The sequence below is a fragment of the Heloderma suspectum genome, chromosome 1 (genome assembly GCF_057233095.1).
Source record: "Heloderma suspectum isolate Gila_16-S chromosome 1, 16-S_ref, whole genome shotgun sequence".
NCBI lineage: Eukaryota > Metazoa > Chordata > Lepidosauria > Squamata > Helodermatidae > Heloderma > Heloderma suspectum.
This window is the reverse complement of record NC_139458.1, coordinates 6757157-6778753: the sequence shown is the minus strand read 5'-3', so window position 1 is coordinate 6778753 and position 21597 is coordinate 6757157. Positions and strand designations below refer to the sequence as shown.

General features: G+C 50.4%; 1 protein-coding gene across 2 annotated transcripts in view; it reads left to right on the top strand.

The window, feature by feature from the left end:
• Nucleotides 1-1834: 1834 nt before the first annotated feature.
• Nucleotides 1835-21597, top strand: part of NIN (ninein) — a 146276-nt gene continuing 126513 nt past the window's right edge. Inside the window, exons 1-2 of one of the 2 annotated variants that reach the window (XM_084834469.1) lie at nt 1835-2381; nt 3129-3165. In XM_084834469.1, coding sequence (XP_084690595.1) covers nt 2266-2381; nt 3129-3165 — 153 coding nt within the window. In that variant the 5' untranslated portion in view covers nt 1835-2265. Of the gene's footprint in view, nt 2382-2911; nt 3166-21597 lie in introns of those variants that run through there. The other variant, XM_084834478.1, reaches the window with a different exon arrangement.

The window sequence follows — 21597 nt, the reverse complement described above, 5'->3', positions numbered from 1 at the left end:
TGCATGTTTAGACAGAAAAAAAGTCCTCCAACTCCAGTTATAGGCCTTTTTTCTGTCTAAACATGCAAAGGATTGCACGCTTAATCTTCCTTTTATTTGCACAGGGAAACAGAATTTCCTTGTTTTTAGATGATGCTCATGTGTATCACAACACAAGATGCCAATGGAAGTATTTGGACAATACCGTCATTAGGTCAACTCCAAGGTCACAAAATGGTGCATACTCTTTTAAGACGTATTTCCCCAATATGGACTGGGGGATTTTTCTTACCACCAACACAGCTACATTGGCCTTTTGTTCCTCTTCTAAGATAAAAAAAAAAACCATCCAGTTTTTTAAGTTCCGCAAATTAAAAATAATTACTTATTTTAAAAAAATCCTCTCTAACCAATTACCTAATTAATTGGGGCCACTTAAAATAATAGCAACATGTACAACTGCCTTCCCAGGACATCCTTTTCCTTGGTCAAGTGATGTAGAGTAAGCAGAGTGCATGGGAGTGTTACACAGGCTGATAATGGCTTAGGGCACAATCCTAAATGTGCATAGGGCTGCACCTTTAATTACTAGAGGAGATATGCTGATGCACATGTCGGCTTGTTGCGCTGTCCGCTTCTACAATGGAGAGAACATAGGCAGCCAATTTGTGAGATTAGCAGTGAGGGACTGGGCATTGATTTTATTTTTTTAGTACCTGGAATTGAACCGATTTGAGAATGTCCGTCCAAATGACCATGCTAGCACTAAGGGGCACTGCTGTAAGGCTAGCAACTGGTTTGCGAGGTACCAATTAAAACAGCTTTCCCCAACCTGGCGCCCTCCAGATGTGTTGGACTACAACTCCCATCATTCCCAGACAGCTTGGCTGAGCTAAAGGGGCCAATTGAATCCTGCCCCACCGCAGAAGGCTGATTGCAGCAGAATGCGGTATGAGGGCACATATAATAATAGAACAAATTGCATGACGATTTAACTGATGCCTGGGGTGGGCACATTATCATTATTTTAATTGCCATCAATGTTCCTTTAGGAACATAAGCACATACAAAACTGGAGTTCACAGACAGGGCACCGCCTAATAGTCTGGCACATGGAAATAAGGCCACAAGATCAGTACATATAAGTGCAATTAATAGTGGGGGGAGGGAAGAAAAGGTAAAAAAAAATGTGTTTGGCGGCGGCGGCTGACATTCTTCGCCCAGCGTCCCTCAGGAATGCCTGGTGTGGCGACCCCCTCCCCTTAAAAAACCACCAAGAAGGCTCTTCCCGTTTCGCCACCTGCAAAGGGGGTGGCCACACTGGAGTGCGGGGCGATTTCTGCACGCCCTCCCCTCGTCGGCCATCCCGGATTGTTCTCGTTGGGCCCCCGACAAACGTCCCAGGAAGGCCCGGAGTCCCCCAGAACACAGTCTGAACCCACATGGCTGGCGGGAGGCGCCCCTGAGTCCCGGAGGGCTCCCCAGGGGCCTCTGGGCAACAGGCCTGGGCCTGCCGGCCTGGTCCGGCCACGGGGCTCCTCTTGCGCTCACCGTCAGCAGCCGGGGAAGGGGCTGCGTTCCTGCCCCTCTGCGCGGGATCGGAGGCCCGCCGCACCGCCTCGGCATCGCAGGGGCCTGGAGCGGGCCGCGGCTGCCGCTCCGCTCTGCCCGCCCACGGCGACGCGGATCGCGCTGTTCCTCGGACGAGGGGAAGGTGCGGGGGCTCCGGCCGCGCCCTGGCCTGGCGGGCGACCCGCGCGTCGCGTCCCCGCAACGGCAAGGGGGCGGGCACCTTGCACGTGCTCAGAGGAGCCCCCGCCACGGGCCCCGTCTCAGGGTCGAGGGCGGGAGACAGGGTGCCGGGGCTGAGCGAGCGAAGGCCCGCCGGGCCTCTCCCGCCCCGCGGCGCCCGCGAGGGGAGGTCCCCGGCCCCGGCTCTCCTCCTCGCGGGCGTTCCCAGCGCGCAAGCCCGCCCTGCCCTCGCCCCTTCCTGGCCTGCTTCTGCTTCTCCCTCCCCGCCGCTCGGGTCCGGCTATGGCCGCGCCGCAAGCCCGCTGAGCCGGGCCGAGCTCCAGGCGGCGGCGGCGGCGGCGGCCGAGCGATGCCGCCGCGGGCTGGCCAGGAGAGCGCGGGGCCCTGACGCGGCGGCGGGTAAGGCCGGCTCCCTTGCGCGCCGCGCCGCGTAACTGCGCGCAGGTCGCCTCTGGCTGCCACCGCCGGGGAACGTTCGCCGAGGGCGATGCGCGGAGCAGCCCCTAGAGGGGCGCTTGGGGGTCTGGGCGGAAGATGGGCAAGGGGCTGCGCGACAGCGGGGAGGGAGGGGGGGCTGCGAAGTGGGCAGCCGGACGCCGCCGCTGCGCCCCCGCCCCGGCAGGACCTGATGGGCTGGCGGAGGACCAGGGGTACGTTGGCCCGGGGGGAGGGCCTTCAAAAGCAGAGGGTCCCTTTGCTTCTGCCTTATAAAGGCAGGGGGCTGAAGGGGTTTGCGGGGGAGGGGGCGCATTTGAGGGAGGGGGCTCGTTGTCGAAGATGAGACCCAAGGAGATGCTCTCCAGGGAAGAGGAGCTGCGAGGGAGGATCAGGGGGGAGCTGGTGTGGGGAGTGGGCTTGAAGTATTGGCAAAGTGGGGGGGTTCGAGGGATGGGGAATTTCTATGGCAGAGGGTTAAAAGAGGGAGCTGGTTGAGGCACAACCCCATAATCGGGCGTGTGTGTGTGTTTACGGTGGGGCTGGATCAAGGGTTTGGGGGGTGACCGACGCACACTGAGAAAGTGGGGTGATTTCTGGAGACAGCGGGGCTACTGGTGGGGCGCATGGAAGAAGCGGGGTCCCTTCCGGAGTAAGCAGCTCCCGGTGTGCGTGAGAGATGGTGTCGCCGCTATGTTGTGCATAGATTGGCCAGGTGGGGGGCATGTGGGAGGCGGCGGTCGTGGATGTGGAGGGGGAGGCACTCCGAAGTGGGGGCACGGCGTGATGGGGGCGGGATCCAGGCGGGGGGAGGGAAGCGGCGGCGGCTCTTCTCTGCCGGCTCTGGGCCCGCCCCTTAGAGATGCTGATGTCGCTCGCGTTCTTCCCCCTGTCAAGGACCCCCGGCCCCGAGTGCGTCTGGGGCTGCTAACAAAAGCCTCCTATTTCGCCTCTTCTTACAGGATCGCTGAAGGCGGCGGCGAGCCGTTCCTTGGACAGGTGAGTTGGTTCGGGCGCGGAGGTGTTCCCCTGCAGCCCTTTGGACCAGCGGGAAGGCAGAACTGGCTGGGCGCCCGCTTTGCACCATTTGCAAAACTCCGGATGGAGGGAGCCCTCTGTGCCCCCCCCCCCGACTCTTGGGTTGCTTGAGAGATTGTCGGGACCACGTTCCCATTTTTCAGATGCCACATCTCCCGTTTCTGCAAAACCCCTTCCTGCAGATGCTTTCATAGGACCTGCAGCCTGCAGAAGCTGGAGCCGGCGTTCCCTCCCCCCCTCTCTCTCCTTCTACCACCCCCACCCCCACCCCGCGTCTGCCTTTCACTCGGCTTGGACAACGGAGGGAGGGAGAGGGGGTCTCGTCAGTTTCATTGTTTCTTGTCAATTGCGCGCCCAGGTCCTCTCCTGCCTCGGCCTTGAAGCTGGAACAGGCTGCGGGGTTACAAAGAAGCGCTGTGGCTCTGGAGGTGGAAGAGTAACTAAGAGGGGGGGTTCTGGCCTTGCAGAGCTTGTCTTCTTTATTTTTGTTCCGTGTAAAACTTTAATCCTTATTTGTGTTTGCACCTGTGTGTGGCACACGCGTGCCAGGTTCTTAAACTTGCAAGGCATGGAGACTGTTGCTATCTGGCTTTTGCACAACACGAGGCCAGGATGTCTCCATTCCCTTGACCTGTTTTTCCCAAAGCTTTCTCTTTAAGTAAGTTTAAGAGGACGCATCTGTTGTCTGACGCTTCTAAAAGCAAACACTGTGAGGTCTTCCAAGCTTCAGAAGCCGTCAGGAAGGGGTCTCTTCCGCAGAGAAAAGCTAAGGAGGGTCAGCTGCGAAAGAAGGGAGCTGCTTTCTTCCACCTGGGATCTCCCTGCTGAACTTGAACTATGTGGCTTATTTAGTTTCTCATGCCTGGGGTAGGGAAAGCTGAGAGTGGCAAGTTATTGGAACGGTCACGGATGAGAAAAGGAAATATATGCCTCCGAGTGTGTGTGTGTGTGTCTGTCTTGTTTACTGTGTGAATTTGCTTTGGGGGTATTTTTGTTCACCTTCCCCCAAACTTTGCCAAAGCAAGGTAATAAAAAGGCTGCAGTTGACAGAGATGTTTCCAGGTTCCTTAATTAGATGCTCAATGTTTTGGCAAGCTCTCCAGCACTGATAGGCTGCAGAACAAAAGATTTTTTTAGAAAGAAAGTACATTGTGGCAAGCATGCCAATTACGTAATTGCTATTCCTGGAGCTTGTGGGAGAGACAGGCTTTGTGATTTCTTGTGACCCCCTTGTTTCCCCCCTCCCACCAAGGGGGCTTGGTGCATACCTTCTAAAAGCAGGGAAGGTGCACCTCTTTGAGGCTTTGCCATACGCAGGCAGTTTGGAATTATTGTACTTCATCACCCCTTTGTAATTTTCTTTCATTTTTTACACACGCAAAACACAGACGGGCCCCTTGTCTCCCCCTTCTCCTTATTAGTGGGAGGTTCTGTTATTGAAAGGCCCTATTACGATGCAAATACTGGAGCGTCTTAAATATTCAGGGCCCTCTAGTCTGTTTCGGTGCCATTACCATAAATTTCTAGTGCACTCTCCACTACTTTATCCTTGGTTAGTCTTCCAAAGAGCTTGGGGCCTGGTTAATAAATTCCCTCCCTTTGCCAACTCGAAAGGGTTTTTAAATTATGTTTATTGGAGATCTTCTCAGCCCCAAATAATCAGGTGCAGGGACAAGGGGGAGGTGGTGATGGATGCTCACGAGTCACACAGACGCCTGGAACTGGGTGACGCGACTGATTGCCCTGCTCCATGGATGGCTGCAGTTGCCAGCTGGAAGATTGACTTCCTCAGTGACCCTTGAAGAGAGAGAGACTTGAGTGGGTTGCAGAGTGATTGACTGCTACCGTGGGGGCTGTTCGTTGTTTTGTATCCTGAACTCCATCGAAGCCTTTTCTGCCCCTGCTGCTACGAAGCATTGTCTGTTCTTTCAGGCGGACTGCATTCGATTTATGAGCCAAGAGGCCTGTCAGGTCAGCCATTAAATTGATGTGTTGTGGAAATGGATGAGAGGCTCTGGGCTGTACCTGGCATTAGAGCAGACCCATTGAAATGAATGGGACTTAAGTTAGACTTACTGTGAGTTAGATCCAACATTCGTACGAGCAGTCGTTCACTCGCATGACGGGACTTCCCCATCCCTTTCTCCCCTTGTGGCCTCCCTACATGTGCCCCAAACCTGCCCCAGAGGGTCCCCCAGCCCTCCAGAGAAGATCTGGGCGGGGGGTTGTGGAGGGGAGAACAAAATAGTTTTGCTAGTGGTTCCCTCCTGCTGGTGGAATGACACAATTGGATGCAACTCATTGGATACACCCCGAAGTTAGTATTGTTGCCTCTGTTTTGTTTTTAACCTGCCTCTCCTCTTATACTTTTAAGGGCCACTTGACACATAGAAATTCAGCAGGTGAAGCTTTTCCTTATCATGCAAATTGTACCTGCAAGGGACAGAAGATAACTAGATAACTTGTGTGGGTGAGGAACATCTGCAGCACTGCTTAGCTCACACCTGAGCATTGGTGGTAGGAGGTTTAAATAAGTGACATGCCCAAGAAGTGGGCACTACCACGATTCATACCTTGGACATTTCTGCTTGATGTTTGTGCACGTCAAGACCCACCTACATATGGGTGGAGCTTGGGAAGGATGAGTGCAGGGTTCTCGTGAACGATCCCATGCCACCCTCTTGCAAATAGAGCTTTTCCACTCCTAGCTGAAGTTTTCTCCCGTTGGGGTAGAATGTAAGATTGCCAGCTGACCAGAAAAATGCTGGACTGACCTGCTCCTCCGACTTGAACAGCAACTTGATTGCAGAAGTTACAGATTTTCGTGGCTATAGAGAGGTAAGCAGCATCTGCAGATTAAGCTGTTGTTCAAAGGCACATGAGAGGGATTTGTTAAAGAAAGAAGTGGTAACTCCTGTGAAAGGGGGCACTTACTCTGGTTTGCTTGAGAGCTTCCTGCACTGAGTCCTATACTAAAAAGTGCAGGAATGTATTCCCAGTTCTTTCTGCAATCTTTTGTATGTGACAGTAGCTTAAGTTTACTGCCTCTAGGGCAGGGGTGCAAAACCTCAGGCTTGGGGGCCAAATCTGGTCCATTTGGGGTCCCAATTAGACCCTCCAGTGTTCCTCAGATAGTCATGTCCCCTTCCCCTGTCCCCACTCCCTTTCCCTGAAGTGCTAATCATTTGGTGGCATCCCAGCTTTTGTGCAGTCCTTCCCCCCATGCTGAAGGGTTGAAATGCCTCCCCTGGGCCTGGTTACTGGAAGCAGGAACTTTAAGCTGAAATGGGCTGCTACTTTGGGCCCACCCTGTTTGCCCTTGGCCCTGCCCACCACTGCAGCTCCTGGAAGCTTCTCTGAAATGGAATTCAGACCTTGGCTAAAAGAGGCTTTGCTCTACAGCAAGGTAGTAAGCAGTAACTGATCGATCATTATTACATATAATCCTCCAAGGAGCTAAGGACACCTTATATGGTTCTGCCCTCTCTGGATTTTATCTGCACAACAACCCTGTGAGGTAAGCTAAGTGGAAAGAAAGAGAATGGCCAAGGTCACCCAGTAAACTTTATGGCTGGCTGGGGATTTGGACCTGGATCTTTCTGGTCCTGGTCCGACACTCTTAACAGTTTCTTCAGACTGGCACCACAACCTTGTTGCCTGTGGCGAGTGAAAACCTCCTGCAGGTAACCATTGATTTAGGGAAGCTCTTTGATATCCTCTCCCTCTTTTTTAAGCCATCTGTGTGCTACAAATGACTAATAGATGTATGTGTGACTAGGAAGGCTGGTAACAGAGGAACAGCAGAAGCTGCCTTCTACTGAGTCCTACCCTTGGTCTATCTAGACCAATATTCTCGACACTGATTGGTAGCAATGGCTCTCCAGGGTTTCAGGCAGGGCTCCTTCCTAGCCCTTTCATGGAGAAGCCAGGGACTGAACCTGGGATCTTCTCCTTGCAATGGAAATGCTCCAGCACTGAACTACAGCCTAGACTTGTGTGAACTCGAGGGTTTCCAGACAGAGGGCTCCTTGCGCTACTAATCAAAAGGGATTGTGCATCCTGAGTATGTTACTTGACTTATCTGCAAGCCTGCATGAGGAGGGTTCTTTTGGATCCATTCTCTCTCCCTCCCACAGCAGCAGGTTGGCACGAATGCTGCTATCATACTTACCTGCTTCTGACAGCAGTAGTCTCGCTGCTGATGGTGACACCCAACTGTTCAATTAAGAGGCTGTTAATTGCCTGACTACTTGACAATTAATCAATCCATAACACCTGCAGCCTGAAAAGTAATTGAGAGCTGTGGGAAATCCAAGGCTGCTGTAGTGTCTTGAAAGAACTCACGTGCTTTGTTTTGGGTTTAGGTTTGGGTTCCTTCCTTCCATAGAAACTGTTAAGAGTCCCAGCGGAGTGTGAGCACCCCATAGAAATTATCTTCATTAAATAACTTTTATTAAACTCTTAAACTCATGAACTGTGGGGTTCAGCACAGCAAAACCGCTATGGAATTCTGGGCCGCTTAAGAACTGATTCAAGGTTCAGCAAGAGGTTGTGTGCGACGGTCCTCATGGGACTGTATCACCTCAGAATGTATGTGGATGGTTTGCATGGCGGCAGCCCGGTATCAAAATCTCCTGCATGTGAAAAGCTAACAAGTCAGGGAGAAAGTTATGTTTGATGCCTTCTCTCCAATTTATTAGGTTTCCACTTGCAGGGAGGTTTTGACAGGGGGAACAATTTCAAAGCCCCTCACATCCATTTTAGCTGGTACATTCCTGTGCGAGGACAACCACCCTCCTTATCCTCACCCATGATGCAGTCCATGTAACTGTATTTGATCACATTCATCCACTGCAGCCTTCCCCAACCTGGTGTGCTCCAGACGTTTGGGACTTCAGCTCCCATCAGCCTGACCATCGGTATGGCTAATGGTCAGGAATTCTGGGAGTTGTAGTCTGAGATATCTGTTTGTCCCTCCCCTTCTTCATATCTCTTTGTCTTGCCCTCCAGATGTGTAGGACTACAACTCCCATGAGTCCTGGCACATCTCGAGGGCAAACATCAGAGAAAGCTGCCTGGAAGCTCCTTGGCAGAGGAAGGTCGTGGTCTCTGTTTCTGCTCATGCTGTAAAGCACTGGGTGTATCAATGATGCTATGGGTGTAAATATTGTGCAAGTTGCAGTGGCAAGGACAGTGTTTCTCCGAGGCACCGTGTGTCCACCATGTGGCAGGGCCAATGACATGGGCTTTTCTCACTGGGTCAGCCCAGGGTGTGGCTTCCCTGCCACTGTGGGTTGTGTGTGACTCCCCCCTGCCCGTGTCGGTAGCACCAAGGGTACGGAGCCCCGTGTGGCGTCTTGGAAAAACAAGTGTGCAGCCACGTTTGTGTAGGTGGATGGAGCGCTCTCCCACTTCTCCCCAACTCTGCTCATATCGGCAATAGGTTCGAGGCAGACGATGATGCGTTGTGCAAAGATGCGCCTTCCTTTCAAACTTGCTGCCAGGGGACATGGGGATGAGTGTGGGCAGCAATGACATTAAAAAGGGGTTGCTCGGTGGGGGGGAACCTCTTTCAGCCGCCCCAAGGGCCGAATCCCATTTCAAAGAAGCTCTTGGGGGCCACATTCCCGTGGTGGGCGTAGCCAAAGGCAAAGGGGACGGGGCTAACAATACAAAAAATACCAGCATATTGTAGCTTAAGGGTGCAATCCTATGCTGGTTGAGATAGAAAAAAGTCCTACAATTCCCAGCATTCCCCAGCCAGATGGCTGGGGAATGCTGGGAATTGTAGGACTTTTTTCTGTCTAAAGCTCTTATGCCAGGAAGGCAGCCTTAGGGGAGGCATTTCAACCTGCAGAATGAAGAAAAAACTGCCAAAGTCAGGAAGCCACCTGGTTGGGAGAAAGGGGGTGTGGCCAGGGGAAGGGGGTGTGGCCATCTGGAGAACCCCGGAGGGCTGGATTTGGCCCCCAGACCTGAGGTTCCCCATCCCTGACTTTGACAAAGTCATGGAGGAGAGGTTTAGAAGAAGAAGAATGGCTATGAGCTGCGGTGGCTAAATTGTGCCTTCTTGCAATTGAACCTCCATGTTTGGAGGCAGTCAAGCCTTTGAGGACCAGATGCTGGAGCGAAATGTCTGGTGCAGGTTCTTGTCTGGGGCTCATCGTGGGTGGGGGGGCAGCTGCTGGCTGCTGTTAGAGGCATGATGCTGGGCTTGATGGAGCTTCGGTCTGATCCAGTTGCTATTTCACATGCAGCGGGAATAATAGTGACATCATGATGATGGTGATGATGATTTCATTTGTATTCAGTATGTCCTCTAAGAAAGCAATCCTATGGTCCCTGCACAAGTGTACCAGGGACCATAGGATAGTCCAGGTTGGAGACAGTGCTCTGATCACGGAAGGGGGAGTTGGAGATCCGCCCCCCTCCTCTGCCGCCTTGCTGCCAGCTCAGAGAGAACTGAGCTGGCTGCCTCTCAAAGTCTGGAAACTCGACCTCAGAGAGGGGGGAAAGGGGGCATTCCAGTAGGCAAGGAGGGGAGGAGATTGGAGCAGCTGGGATACGATTTATCCTGAGCCTCCTGCAGCCTCCTTCCCTCCCCCTCTCAAGTACCCTCGCTAGATGGGCTGAAAAGCCCATCTAGCAAAAAGCAAAGACTGGAGGGCGTGGAGGTGAAGATGCCTCTGCTCCTCCCCCCACTTTGCTTTGCTGGCTTCAGCCTGGCAGGGCATAGGATTCTCGGAAACCTCCGAGGTTGGTTGCTTCTGAGCAGCAAGGGTGCAGTTGATAGGCTCACGTCCTAAGAAGCTCAGAGTGGCTGTGTGAGGGCGATAGGCAGCCACATCGCATTTGTGAGACCGAATACAATAAAATGATTCGGGCATATTGGAAAGGTAAAGTGCTGTTTAGGAAAATTAAAAAGTTAACATAGTTAAAGACCTGGTTTGCACACGATGGCAATTCCCTGGTTGTTCGACCCATGAAATGCCAGGATACAACAGAAGCGTGTGCGCTGCCTGCCCTTACATCCGGCTTTGTAAACAACACAGGAATGCCATGTTCCTGGGTTGTTGCTGTGAAGCGTGAACCCGGCACTCTGGGTTGTTTAAGGTTAAACTACCCAGAGTTTTAGCCCTAAACAACCAAGTTCCATGTACTGGATGGATCTGGCTCTTCCTTGAATTCTTGAGATGGGCTGGTGTCCGTTGGGACAAAGGCCAGCCTGTCTGTCCCCCTCCCCTCCCCTGCGATAACCGTGTTTTGTTTGCAGGCTTAGAAGTAAAGCATTAATCTGTGATGAGCTAACAGTATTATCCTTAGCAGGCTCCGGGACTGCCTTGCAAAGTAATCTGCCTCTTCGTGAGCTTTTGAAGTTTGCAATGGATTTGGTATGTTTCAAATCCTAATATTTCCCACACTTCTAACACCCAATGCACCCCCCCCCCCAAACGAAGACATGCTTCACTGTTACACCCCCCAAAAGGTTAATTTTTTTATTAGGGTGTGTAAGGGAGAAAGTTACCCGCTCTTTGAGGGGCCCACAGACCTGCGGTTAGGAACTTAATCTCGCTAGCTTAGCTAAAAAGAAAAAAGATGCAAGAGCACTTTGGTTAATCTGAGGAAGCAACTGCATCGGAAATTGAGGGGGATGCTATTGAGGGTTACAACAGCGGTGGTCACTTTTTGGCAACGTTGCCATAAGTCAAATTGTAGGATATGAATATATGCAAATAATTACGCACATATATGAAGCTGCCTTCTACTCAGAGATGTCAAGGTTGGGAAGAGGGAATGGAGGGGAGGGAATCAGAAAACACTTTTAAAAAGTTGTTTCCCAGTGATTCAGGGAAAATTTGGGAAACAGTGGTTCCCCCCCCCCCATTTTTCTGGTTTCCCTTCTGTTTTTCCCCCATGCCTTCACATCTCTAGTTTGACTGAGTTAGACCATTGGTCCATCTGAGCCCGGTACTGTCTTTTCAGACTGGGAGCAGCTCTCCAATGACTCAGATGCTGCCGGGGATCCCGCCAGGGCCCTTCTGCCTGCCCCGCGTGCGCTCTCCTGCTGCGTGCCCAGCAAAAAGCCTGCAGCCCCCTCTGCCTTGGGTGGCCTCATAGCTCTAGTGTGGCAAGCCCAGAAGTGGGGCAGGGTGGGAGAGGCGCACCGCCCCCCACAGTGTGGCCAGGCCTGTGGGCCTCCTGTTCCAGTCCGGAAGTGACCGGGCCCCTGCTGCTGTGTCGCTTTGCCTTCCCCTGCCCAGGTTGGCGCCTCATGCCTTCGTCTGCCTTGCACAACCTGGCGCTCTCCAGATGTGTTGCACTGCAACTCCCATCCTCTCCTGGGGACGGCCTTCAGGGTCGAGGGTATCCCCTGCTTGTTTGTTTCTCCTTTTGGGTCGCATCTCACCCTTCTGCCTCTAGAAACCCGGTGCCTCCCTGCTACCTTTCCGAGTAAGCAGAGTTCTTTACACAGCCGTCACAAGAAAGCGGCACTCTCAGGCGTCTCTCCCTGAGCCGTCTGCTCTGCCTTCGGAAGAAAAGGAGAGCCATTCTGTGGGAGACTTTAAAGTTGGGGGCTTGGACACCCCAGCCATGCCGGGCTGGAGGAGTGGGGAGGCGGGTGGGAGCTGAGAGGTCCAAACAAGCTTTCCTCTGATGGCAGCAGCTCTCCTCTTGAGCCTTGGGTGGAATCTAGTGGCATGATCCACTGGAAAGGTCTCCCAAGCGAGATGGGAGCTGGGCAGGAACACCTGGCATAGTTCTGGCTGAGCTGGCCTGCTCTCTCCTCTGCCGGCTGGTCACACGGCATCTTTTCTGACGTCCCTGGGCGGGGAGCGACTGAGCAGCCAGCGCAACGGAGGCATTCTGGCCCGTGCTCTCAGCTGCTGAGCCATCTGGAGGGGAGATGAAAAGGCCCACGTTCAACTCGGCCTTTTGTTTTGGTGATTTGGGGCCTCCTTTCCTCTTTGCTCCATCCCCCTCTCCCTGCTCTTTCCCATCTTCTTTTCTGTCTCTTCCTCCTCCTCCTCCAAAGGAATCTAGACCACCGCTAGAGCTGTGTTGCCTTCAGACAACGTTCCAAATACCCAGGGAAGTTTGTGACTGTAACTTGGTCTGATGTTGAGGATCTTGTGGTGGTGACTGCTCTCAGAGAACCTGGATTGGCTACCCAAGATGTTACCCAAGAGGGTGTTGTGGCCAAAAGGCCTGTTTCAAGCACCACCAGATAATGCCGACAAGGGAGGAGGGATTTCCATGTTTTCATGTGTAGTTTGAAGCTTAAAAATAGTGTGGTAGTAGATCAGGGGTGGGGAACCTCTGGGCGTTTGGGGGTGACATGGAACCCTGTGGGGACGGACGGACACACACAACCATATGCTACCCTGCCACTGGCAGAAGTTTACTTTAAAATAGGAAGAGTATAATGGCCTTGTCACCCTATAGGCTGTGAATCCCTTGGTGGAAGTAAAAGCATCAAAGAGTCTAGCACCTTAAAGACTAACCAATTTATTCTTTATCTTTGTGAAAGAGTTAATCTAAAGCATCCTTCCCCAATCTTGTACCATGCTGGCTGGGAATGACAGGTGTTGCAGCCTGATCTAGAGTTTATGTTTTATATGGTGGGCAGCTATTAGTGTGTGTGTGTGTGTGGGGGGGGACGGGGCGAGGGGGAGAGAGAAAGCAGTGCAAAATGTTACGCTATGTTCTACAACCGAAACATCTGAATAAATGGGTAGTTCTCCAGACAACGTCTTCAAGGAAAAATGGGCATTTGCTCAGAGGCATTAAAATCTTTACCTGTCATTGGGGCACCTGGGTGGCTCTCAGACAGTTGCTCAGTCAAACTTCATAAGGTTGTGTGTATTCTAACCAGTGTGCCTTGGAGTGTTTCCTAAGATAATTTGGGGTACCGATGTTGGTACATAATCATAGAATCATAGAATAGTAGGGTTGGAGGGGGCCTACAAGGCCATCGAGTGAACCCCCTGCTCATTGCAGGAATCTAAGCCGGAGCATCCCTGACAGAGGGCTGTCCAGCCTCATCTTGAATGCCTCCAGTGTGGGAGAGCCCACCGCCTCCCTAGGTCATGGGTTCCATTGTCATATTGCTCTAACAGTCACGAAGTTTTTCCTGATGTTCAGCCGGAATCTGGCTTCCTGTAACTTGAGCCCATTATTCTGTGTCCTACACTCTGGGATGATGGAGAAGATATGCTGGCCTTCCTCTCTGTGACAACCTTTCAAGTACTTGAAGAGAGCTATCATATCTCCCCCTCAGTCTTCTCTTCTCAAGGCTAAACATGCCCAGTTCTTTCAGTCTCTCTTCATAGGGCTTTGTTTCCACTACCCTGATCATCTTTGTTGCCCTCCTCTGAACCCTCTCCAGTTTGTCTGCACCCTTCTGAAAGTTCGGTGCCCAGAACTGGACACAGTACTCCAGATGAGGCCTAACCAGTGCTGAGTAGAGGGGAACTAGTACTTCCTGGGATTTGGAAGCTATGCTTCTATCAATGCAGCCCAAAAGAGCATTTGCCTTTTTTTGCAGCCACATCACGTTGTTGGCTCATATTCAGCTTGTGATCTGCAACAATTCCAAGATCCTTCTCACTTGTAGTATTGTTGAGCCACGTATCGCCCATCTTGTAACTGTGCATTTGGTTCCTTTTTCCTAGGTGCAGAACTTGGCATTTAGCCCTATGAAATGTCATTCTGTTGTTTTCTGTCCAGCGCTCCAGTCTATCCAGATCACTTTGAATTTTGTTTCTGTCTTCCAAAGTATTAGCTATCCTGCCCAATTTTGTGTCATCTACAAATCTGATCAGCATTCCCTGCACCTCCTCCTCCAAGTCATTCATAAAAATGTTGAAGAGCACTGGGCCCAGGACTGAGTCTTGCGGTACCCCACTCGTTACCTCTCCCCAGTTTGAGAAGATCCCATGGATAAGCACTCTTTGAGTCCAATTCTGTAGCCAACTGTGGATCCACCTGAGACTTGTTTCATCTAGCCCACTTTGAGCTAGTTTGCTCATCAGGATATCATGGGGCACTTTGTCGAAAGCTTTGCTGAAGTCGAGATATACTATGTCCACAGCATTCCCACAGTCCACAAGGGAGGTTACCCGATCCAAAGATGAGATCAGATTTGTCTTGCAGGATTTGTTCTTGTGTTTGAGTAATCACTGCATTGTTTTCAAGGTGCTTCCAGATGGATTGCTTCATAATCTGCTCCAGAATTTTCCCAGGAATTGATGTCAGACTGACTGGTCTGTAGTTCCCAGGTTCCTCCTTTTGCCCTTTTTGAAGGTAGGGACAACATTAGCCCTCCTCCAGTCATCTGGAACTTCACCCGTCCTCCATGATTTCTCAAAGAGAATAGACAGTGGTTCTGAGAGTTCTTCTGCCAGTTCCTTTATTACTCTAGGATGCAGTTCATCTGGCCCTGGAGATTTGAACTCATTCAAAGTATTTCATGTTGCGATATGAACTGACTCCATACTTGTTGACTGCAGCAGCAAGTAATGACTGCAAAGTCCCTGAACAAATATTTAGATAAGCGCGGGAAAGTATGACTTTATCGGTGATGGCCCACTTGCACTCACCACAGGTGACAAATGTGCATGTATATGGACCGGGCATCACAGACCTTAATACCGCAGGCAGAACTTTTTGTATCGGCTCAAATGCAAATGCTTTTTAATAGAGTCGGTTCGCATGTTCGGCTGCTGCTCATCATGGGCTGGTGCATGCACGTTCATCACTTGAAGTTTGCAATATCAAGCCATCACAGATCGAAGTGTCACACCTTCTCATGCTCGACGGAATATTTGTGTAGCTGGGCAGAGCTCTGGCTCAGTTTAGACATCCTGCCAAACTGTAGTTGCAGCTTCCATAAGTCAGGCAAACGAAGACTCAGAGTTGCTTTGTTTGTTTTTGTTTTCTGTCTGTTCAGCACTCCAGTCTCTAAGCAAGAAGTCTCTGGAGGCACAGCAAGAGCCGTGATGATGGCTTGTCGACGCCGGCACCATGCTGGTCCATAGTTAGCACAAATCACAGTTTATAAAGCCACTTCAAACCATAATTTCTTGTTCTGGATTGCCAACCTTGGCTTATCAATTCAGATAATGTGCTCATCTGTACTCAAGCTTCCTAATCTTTTCTATGAATTCACCTGCCAGCCATGAGGCACAGAGAAAAATGAAGTGTCTGTATGTGTAAACCACCCCATAGATTCCAGTGGAAATGACAACTAAAAGCAGACTATTCAGATAGGAGGTTTGCAACATTTTGAGGTACACCCAGGGAAAGCAAAAACACTGGGCCCTGGAGGCCACTGGTTTTGTGATGTGGACCCAGTACTCCGATAGGCTGAGGACCACTGGCATAATCTGCCCTGGGGTAGGGTAGGAATCTGAACAAATACCTACAGTTTATGCACCATGAGTTTCAGAACAGGCAGTATGGCTAGTGATCTTGGAAGAGGTTCGTGGTCCCTGGGGTGAGTTGCTGGGACTTGGAATAGGGGTTATGCTGAAGAAGATCTAACTTTGTTGCCCAAGCAAGGGAAGAAGACCCAGCTCCTGCTGTTTATATCAGATCTAGCTGATCCAGAGGCTTCATAGTAGTATTAATAATAATGCACCATCAATATGCACAGTGTAATAGCAAGAAGATAGGTCCCTGCCCCAGTGAGCTTACAGTCTGAAAATGACACATGGAAATGACAGAGAGAAAGGAGAGGAGAGGAAGATGAAGGTAAATGGGGGAAGAATATGGATGTAGTTCATGTACTCATACTTTAGGCTTCGTTTCAGTAGGGGACAATTGGAAGCTGCAACAAAATGGTGCAGTGTATTCTCTGCTCCTGTTCAGGGTGCCAGCCAGTCAGCCATGCCCCCCTCTAGCAGGCCATTCCCTTTCCCATTTTTCTATTCTGACTGACACTCAACATTACATAGCTACTGAGCGTTCTCAGTCCACATTGGGCTGTTTGGTTTTTTGTTTTTTTTAAGAGTTTGGCTGTATTTCGATTTTATTTTTTAAATCTATTTGTTAGATTTTTTTTTTTAATACTTGTACTACTGCAAAGCCCAGGGTTCCTCTCAGCATGCCAGTATCATGGAATAGTAGGGTTGGAAGGGGCCTACAAGGCCATCGAGTCCAACCCCAACAGTACTTCCCTCTTGTTTCTCAGTGGCTCTGTTTTGGCTCCATTTCTCTTGGCACTCACCACCTCAGTTTGCTTTTAGAGGGAGTAATGAGGACTAAAGGGTTGTGCCAAAGGTTTCATAAAAGATTGGGGGGGGGGGTTAAGAAAGGATTTGAAGGAGGTAGGAGAGATGGCATCACCTAGGTGTTCTGAGAGGCAGTTCCAGGTACAAAGGGGAGCCTGGACACCCTGCCTGCTAATTGCAGGGCGGGGGGGATACTGCCGATCCTTTTGGTATTTCTGTTTTCTGGATAGTATCTAGTTCACAAATGTAAATTTAGTCATATAAATTAATTAGTTTGATGCTTACATTGTTGGAAGAGTAGTGAACCAGTGCCGTTTCAGAAAGACAGGGGGAACCGTACCCCTTTTAGCTCTCTCCTAAGATTTTTTTTTATGCACCTTCCTTAAAAAATAAGTCCTGAGCAAACCGCTCTCCCTCCTCTCTTTGGTGAAAGTGCTTCTATCTCATAATATCTGTTTGCAGATAACTAGAGATTATCTGGGATTTAAATGGGATAAAGCCAAAGAGCATGTTTGGAGCAGACCCATGCATTGTGGGGACAGATTTTCTTCCCCCAGACCAGGGTGTGTTTCACATGAGAGTTTCCTCTCATGTGAAACTCTTGATGCGCAGTCAGGACGAGGATGCTCTTGGGACAGGCTTCACAAACCCTGGCTTGGTCTTTGCTAGCTGGCTTGTCAGTATGTGTCTCTGTTTGTATAAGTGTATAAGCTCTTGCAGGCATGGTTGGACTTGTTTCTGCAACCTCCATCACCCCACCTTTTTGCCCACCCACTTAGCACACCCCTCTCCTGTCTTTGGCCACTTTTCTCCTCCAAACATTGTAAAATACCCCAGGATGAATATTATGAAAGGTAGTATATGAACATGACAGCCAATGTGGAGTAGTGGTTAGGGTCTTGGACTGGGAATCAGGAGATCCAGGTTCTAGTCCCTACTCAGCCATGAACCCCCAGGGTTATTGTGAGAATAAAATGGAGAGAAGGCCCATGTAAGCCACCATGGGTTCCTTGCAAGGGAAAAAAGGTGGGATATAAATGTAATAATAAATAAATACCTTAGACAAACAAATAAAAGAGACTGAAATAGAGCAGTAATATTTAATAAGAAAAGTATCTCTGAGCATGAGTGGAGAGCCTAGCCCTCACTACTCCCACTATGGAGCGTGACAACTTAAGGGGCCATGGATCTATCTAGTCCAGCATCCTGTTTCCAACTGTGGACAGCCCCATTGGGAAGTCCACAAGCCGTGTATGAAGGGGGTTTCTGTTAGCTGCCATGAGCTCCTCAGAGGAAAGGTGGGCTATAAATCTTTAAAAATAAGTACAAATAAAATAAAGGTGGCGATGACTTCCCCCTGTTCCTTGTCCCAAGAGCCTACTGTTCTGGGGCATATTATGTTTTTATATGATGTTTTATTATGTCATTGTGTTTTATGAGTAATATCCAGCTCTGCAGTATTGATGGGGTGGCCGTAGCCTCTCCCTGCCCCCTTTCAGTGGAATCAAAGATCGCAGCCTCCCTGTGGTGGCAATGGCATGGGGAGAGGTGGATGTGGGGCTGCCATGCAGGCCTCTGCTCCCGCACCTCCCCCTCCGTAAAAAGCTAAGTGCTGCCATGCATATAGCCAAAAAAGAGGACCAAAAAGGATGCAAACGTGCATAGCACTTGCATATGATAATTAATATGTATCGATGCAAATTTAGAAATAGTCACTATAATTTAGATGGAAATACAGTGCATCTCACCATAGTGGGGAAGACTGTGTGGTAAGTGTGTACCTTGCCCCGTCTGCTGTCTATAGGTGCTGTTGATGGGCCAGTTCAAGGCCCCTGGGCTTCCCCTTCTGATGGTTCTTTATCTTTAAGCCAGATGTGGACTGGAATAGTCTCTCAAACAGAGGACTCCTTCAGACAGAGTGCTGTCCTCTGTAAAGTAGGACACCTGGCCACCCTATGTCCCAGTCTCAATTCTGGACACCCTATGTCCCAGTCTCGACAATGGAATCCATTACCTGGGGAGGTGGTGGGCTCTCCCACACTGGAGGCATTCAAGACGAGGCTGGGCAGCCCCCTATCAGGGATGCTCTGGCTTGGATTCCTGCACTGAGCAGGGGGCTGGACTCAATGGTCTTGTAGGCCCCTTCCAACCCTGCTATTCTATGATTCTATGATTCTACTTGAAAGGTTGTCACAGAGAGGAAGGCCAGGATCTCTTCTCAGTCATCCCATTGTGCAGGACACGGAATAATAGGCTCAAGCTACAGGAAGCCAGATTCCGGCTGAACATCAGGAAAAACCTCCTGACTGTTAGAGCAATACGACAATGGAACCGATTATGTAGGGAGGTGGCGGGCTCTCCCACCCTGGAGGCATTCAAGACGAGGCTGGACAGCCCTCTGTCAGGGATGCTTTGGCTTGGATTCCTGCACTGAGCCGGGGGTTGGACTTGATGGCCTTGTAGGCCCCTTCCAACCCTACTCTTCTATGATTCTCAGCCTTCTGAGAACTCACTGCATGTTTGGGACAGGGTGGGAGGGGGGATTGTTTTTGCTTTTATAGGAAATATTTGCCATGTGAAACTTGGGGGATAAATCAGGGGCAGGCAACCTGGTGCCCTCCAGATGTTTTGGACTACACTTCCCAGAATCCCTGCCCCAGAATCCCTGCCCAAGTTGCCTGCCCCTGGGATAAATAGCCGTGAGCTATTTACCTGACCCACGAGGAGAGGACCGTGTCAGATAATTTAGCATTGTTTGTTTTCACAACGGGCTCAACGGGGAGCTTCTCTCTCCGCCCCCCTTCCTGGGCTGGTCATTTCTTGTTGCTCTTGAACAGGGGTTTCAAAAGTGCCTTCTCCCCATTCCCCACTGTATTAAAATTGGACATGCAGTATCGCTCCTGTACCCCAAACCGCAGGCAGGCCTCTTCCTTGCGAGTGTGGGGAGACCCAGTCCATACTTCTTCCTGGCGTTCTGCCCCCGCTCTTCTCAGTCAGCTTGGATGCAGGGATGGGCCGTTGCTTTCTGCGCAGCAGCGAGGCTCCTCATTCCCTTGCAGCTCTCAGCCAGAGGGTGGCCGGGTGACCTACTTCACAGAACAGAGTCCTCTATTTGAAGGGCTGTCCAAGTCCAGTTTAAAGATAAAGAACCATAAGACCAGAGAGCGGGGGTGGGGGGACATCAGCAGTTAACAGCTGGACAGCAGACTGAGCACCAGGTACACAGCTCACCTGGTCAGTCTTCGCCATTATGGTGAGATGTATTGTATTTCTATTCAAATTATAGTTGTTCATAAATTTGCATCTATACTTATCCATTTGTATATGCAGATGTTATGCAAATTGGCGTCCACTTCTTGGGTGATGTGTTTCCTCGTTCTTGGCAGTGCAGAAGAGGCCACCCTACTCAGCCTTCCTGTCAAGGAATCCCGGTGCAGGCGCGCTTCCTCTCTCTGTGTGATGTCAGTGCCCATGTGTACTGGCAGAAACGGATGGTGCCTCCCCACTATGCTCCCCACTGCCTGCTCTGCAGTGGCAGCTGTGTCCACCGGTGATGGCTCAGTTTTCCCCCAAGTCATGCTCTGGTGCCTCTTCCAAGCACACCATTAGGAATGTTATTGGACTCAAACCCAACAACCAGCGTGGAGTAGTAGCTAGAGTGCTGGACCTGGACTCAGGAGATCCAAGTTCAAGTCCCCACTTGGCCATGAAGCCCACTGGGTGACTTTGGGCCACTTGCTGACTCTCAGCCTAACCTACCTCACAGGGTTGTTGTGAGGCTGAAATGGACAGGAGGAGAGTCATGTCAGCTGCCATGGGCTCCTTGGAGGAAAAAAAGGCAGGATATAAATGTAACAAATGAATAAACTCTCATCAATCCTGAGCACTGGCCATACTGGCTGGGTCTGATGGGAATTGGCGTCCAACAACATTTGGAGGGCCACAGGTTGCCCACAGTGGAGGCTGGTGGCTCCAATGTCAATGGGGCAGTGAATCTGCTCTGGATTTCAGTTGGGACCAGCCAGAACTCTGAAAGGGTTTCACTCTTTGGATAGCTTCATACCTTTGATAGCTTCTTTAGAGTTCTGACTGGTTCTGACTGAAACCTGGAGGCGATGCACTGTCCCACTGACATTGGAGCCACCAGCCTCCACTGGTTGCCACCTCTGCTCTATAGGGAAGGCCTTGACCTGTCTGTTTCTAGGGGCCAAGCAGAGATGACGATGATAATGATGATGATATAATAATAATAATAATAATAATAATAATTTCATTTCTATACCACCCCATAGTTGAAGCTCTCTGCGCGGTTCACAGAAACCAAGGCCAATGCTACAGAAACAAAGGCCAATTCCAACATGGCATTCACTGCTCTGTGCAGTGATGTTTGGGAGAGGTCCTGTGACCGTGTTCATCTGGGGAAAGTGAGGCTGGGAACAGCTTATCAGCATCTTGTTTTGTTTTATTTTTTAAATCCACATGTCTGATCCAGTAAAAATCTAGGATCCTGCTTGACAGATTGTCCCTAGAAGAGTTACACATAGGTAACCAACCCTGACATAAATTCCCCACAACTGATGAGCTTGCGGGTTCACATAAAGACCTGGCACAGACACTAGTTGTAATATGTCTCGAACTGCTGATCTTAGCTCTCGGCGGTTTGTTTCTGTAAGGTTGTTTTTCTTCTTGCTCCTGTTTCACCAAGCATTACCTCAAGCTCCTAGGGAATCGGTGGGACTCAGGGGAACAGTTTCTTCCCTCTTTGCTTCAGCCGCTTGTCTTTAGTGAAATTTAATAGAGCTGTTGTGTGACGAATGGCTGGAGCTATGGGGTAAGCAAAGGGGTTGTTTGCATCAAGGTGTTGGGGTTGGCTTGCATCTGTTCCCAAGTGGACCGTGAGTGTGCTGAATGAGATGATAGGAGCGTGTCTGCCCTACTCTAATATAGGGGGATTGAAATAGCAAATTGTTACCACATGACCTCATACACACATGCACATTTTGGGGCTCTTTAACTCAGAGTCACAATGTGCCACACAACAGGGACACTTGTGCTTATAGAATTAGAAGTTAAACACCAGACTAAAGCTTAGAATCAAGAACATAAGAGCCATGCTGGATCAGACCAAAGGTCCATCTAGTCCAGCATTCTGTTCACACGG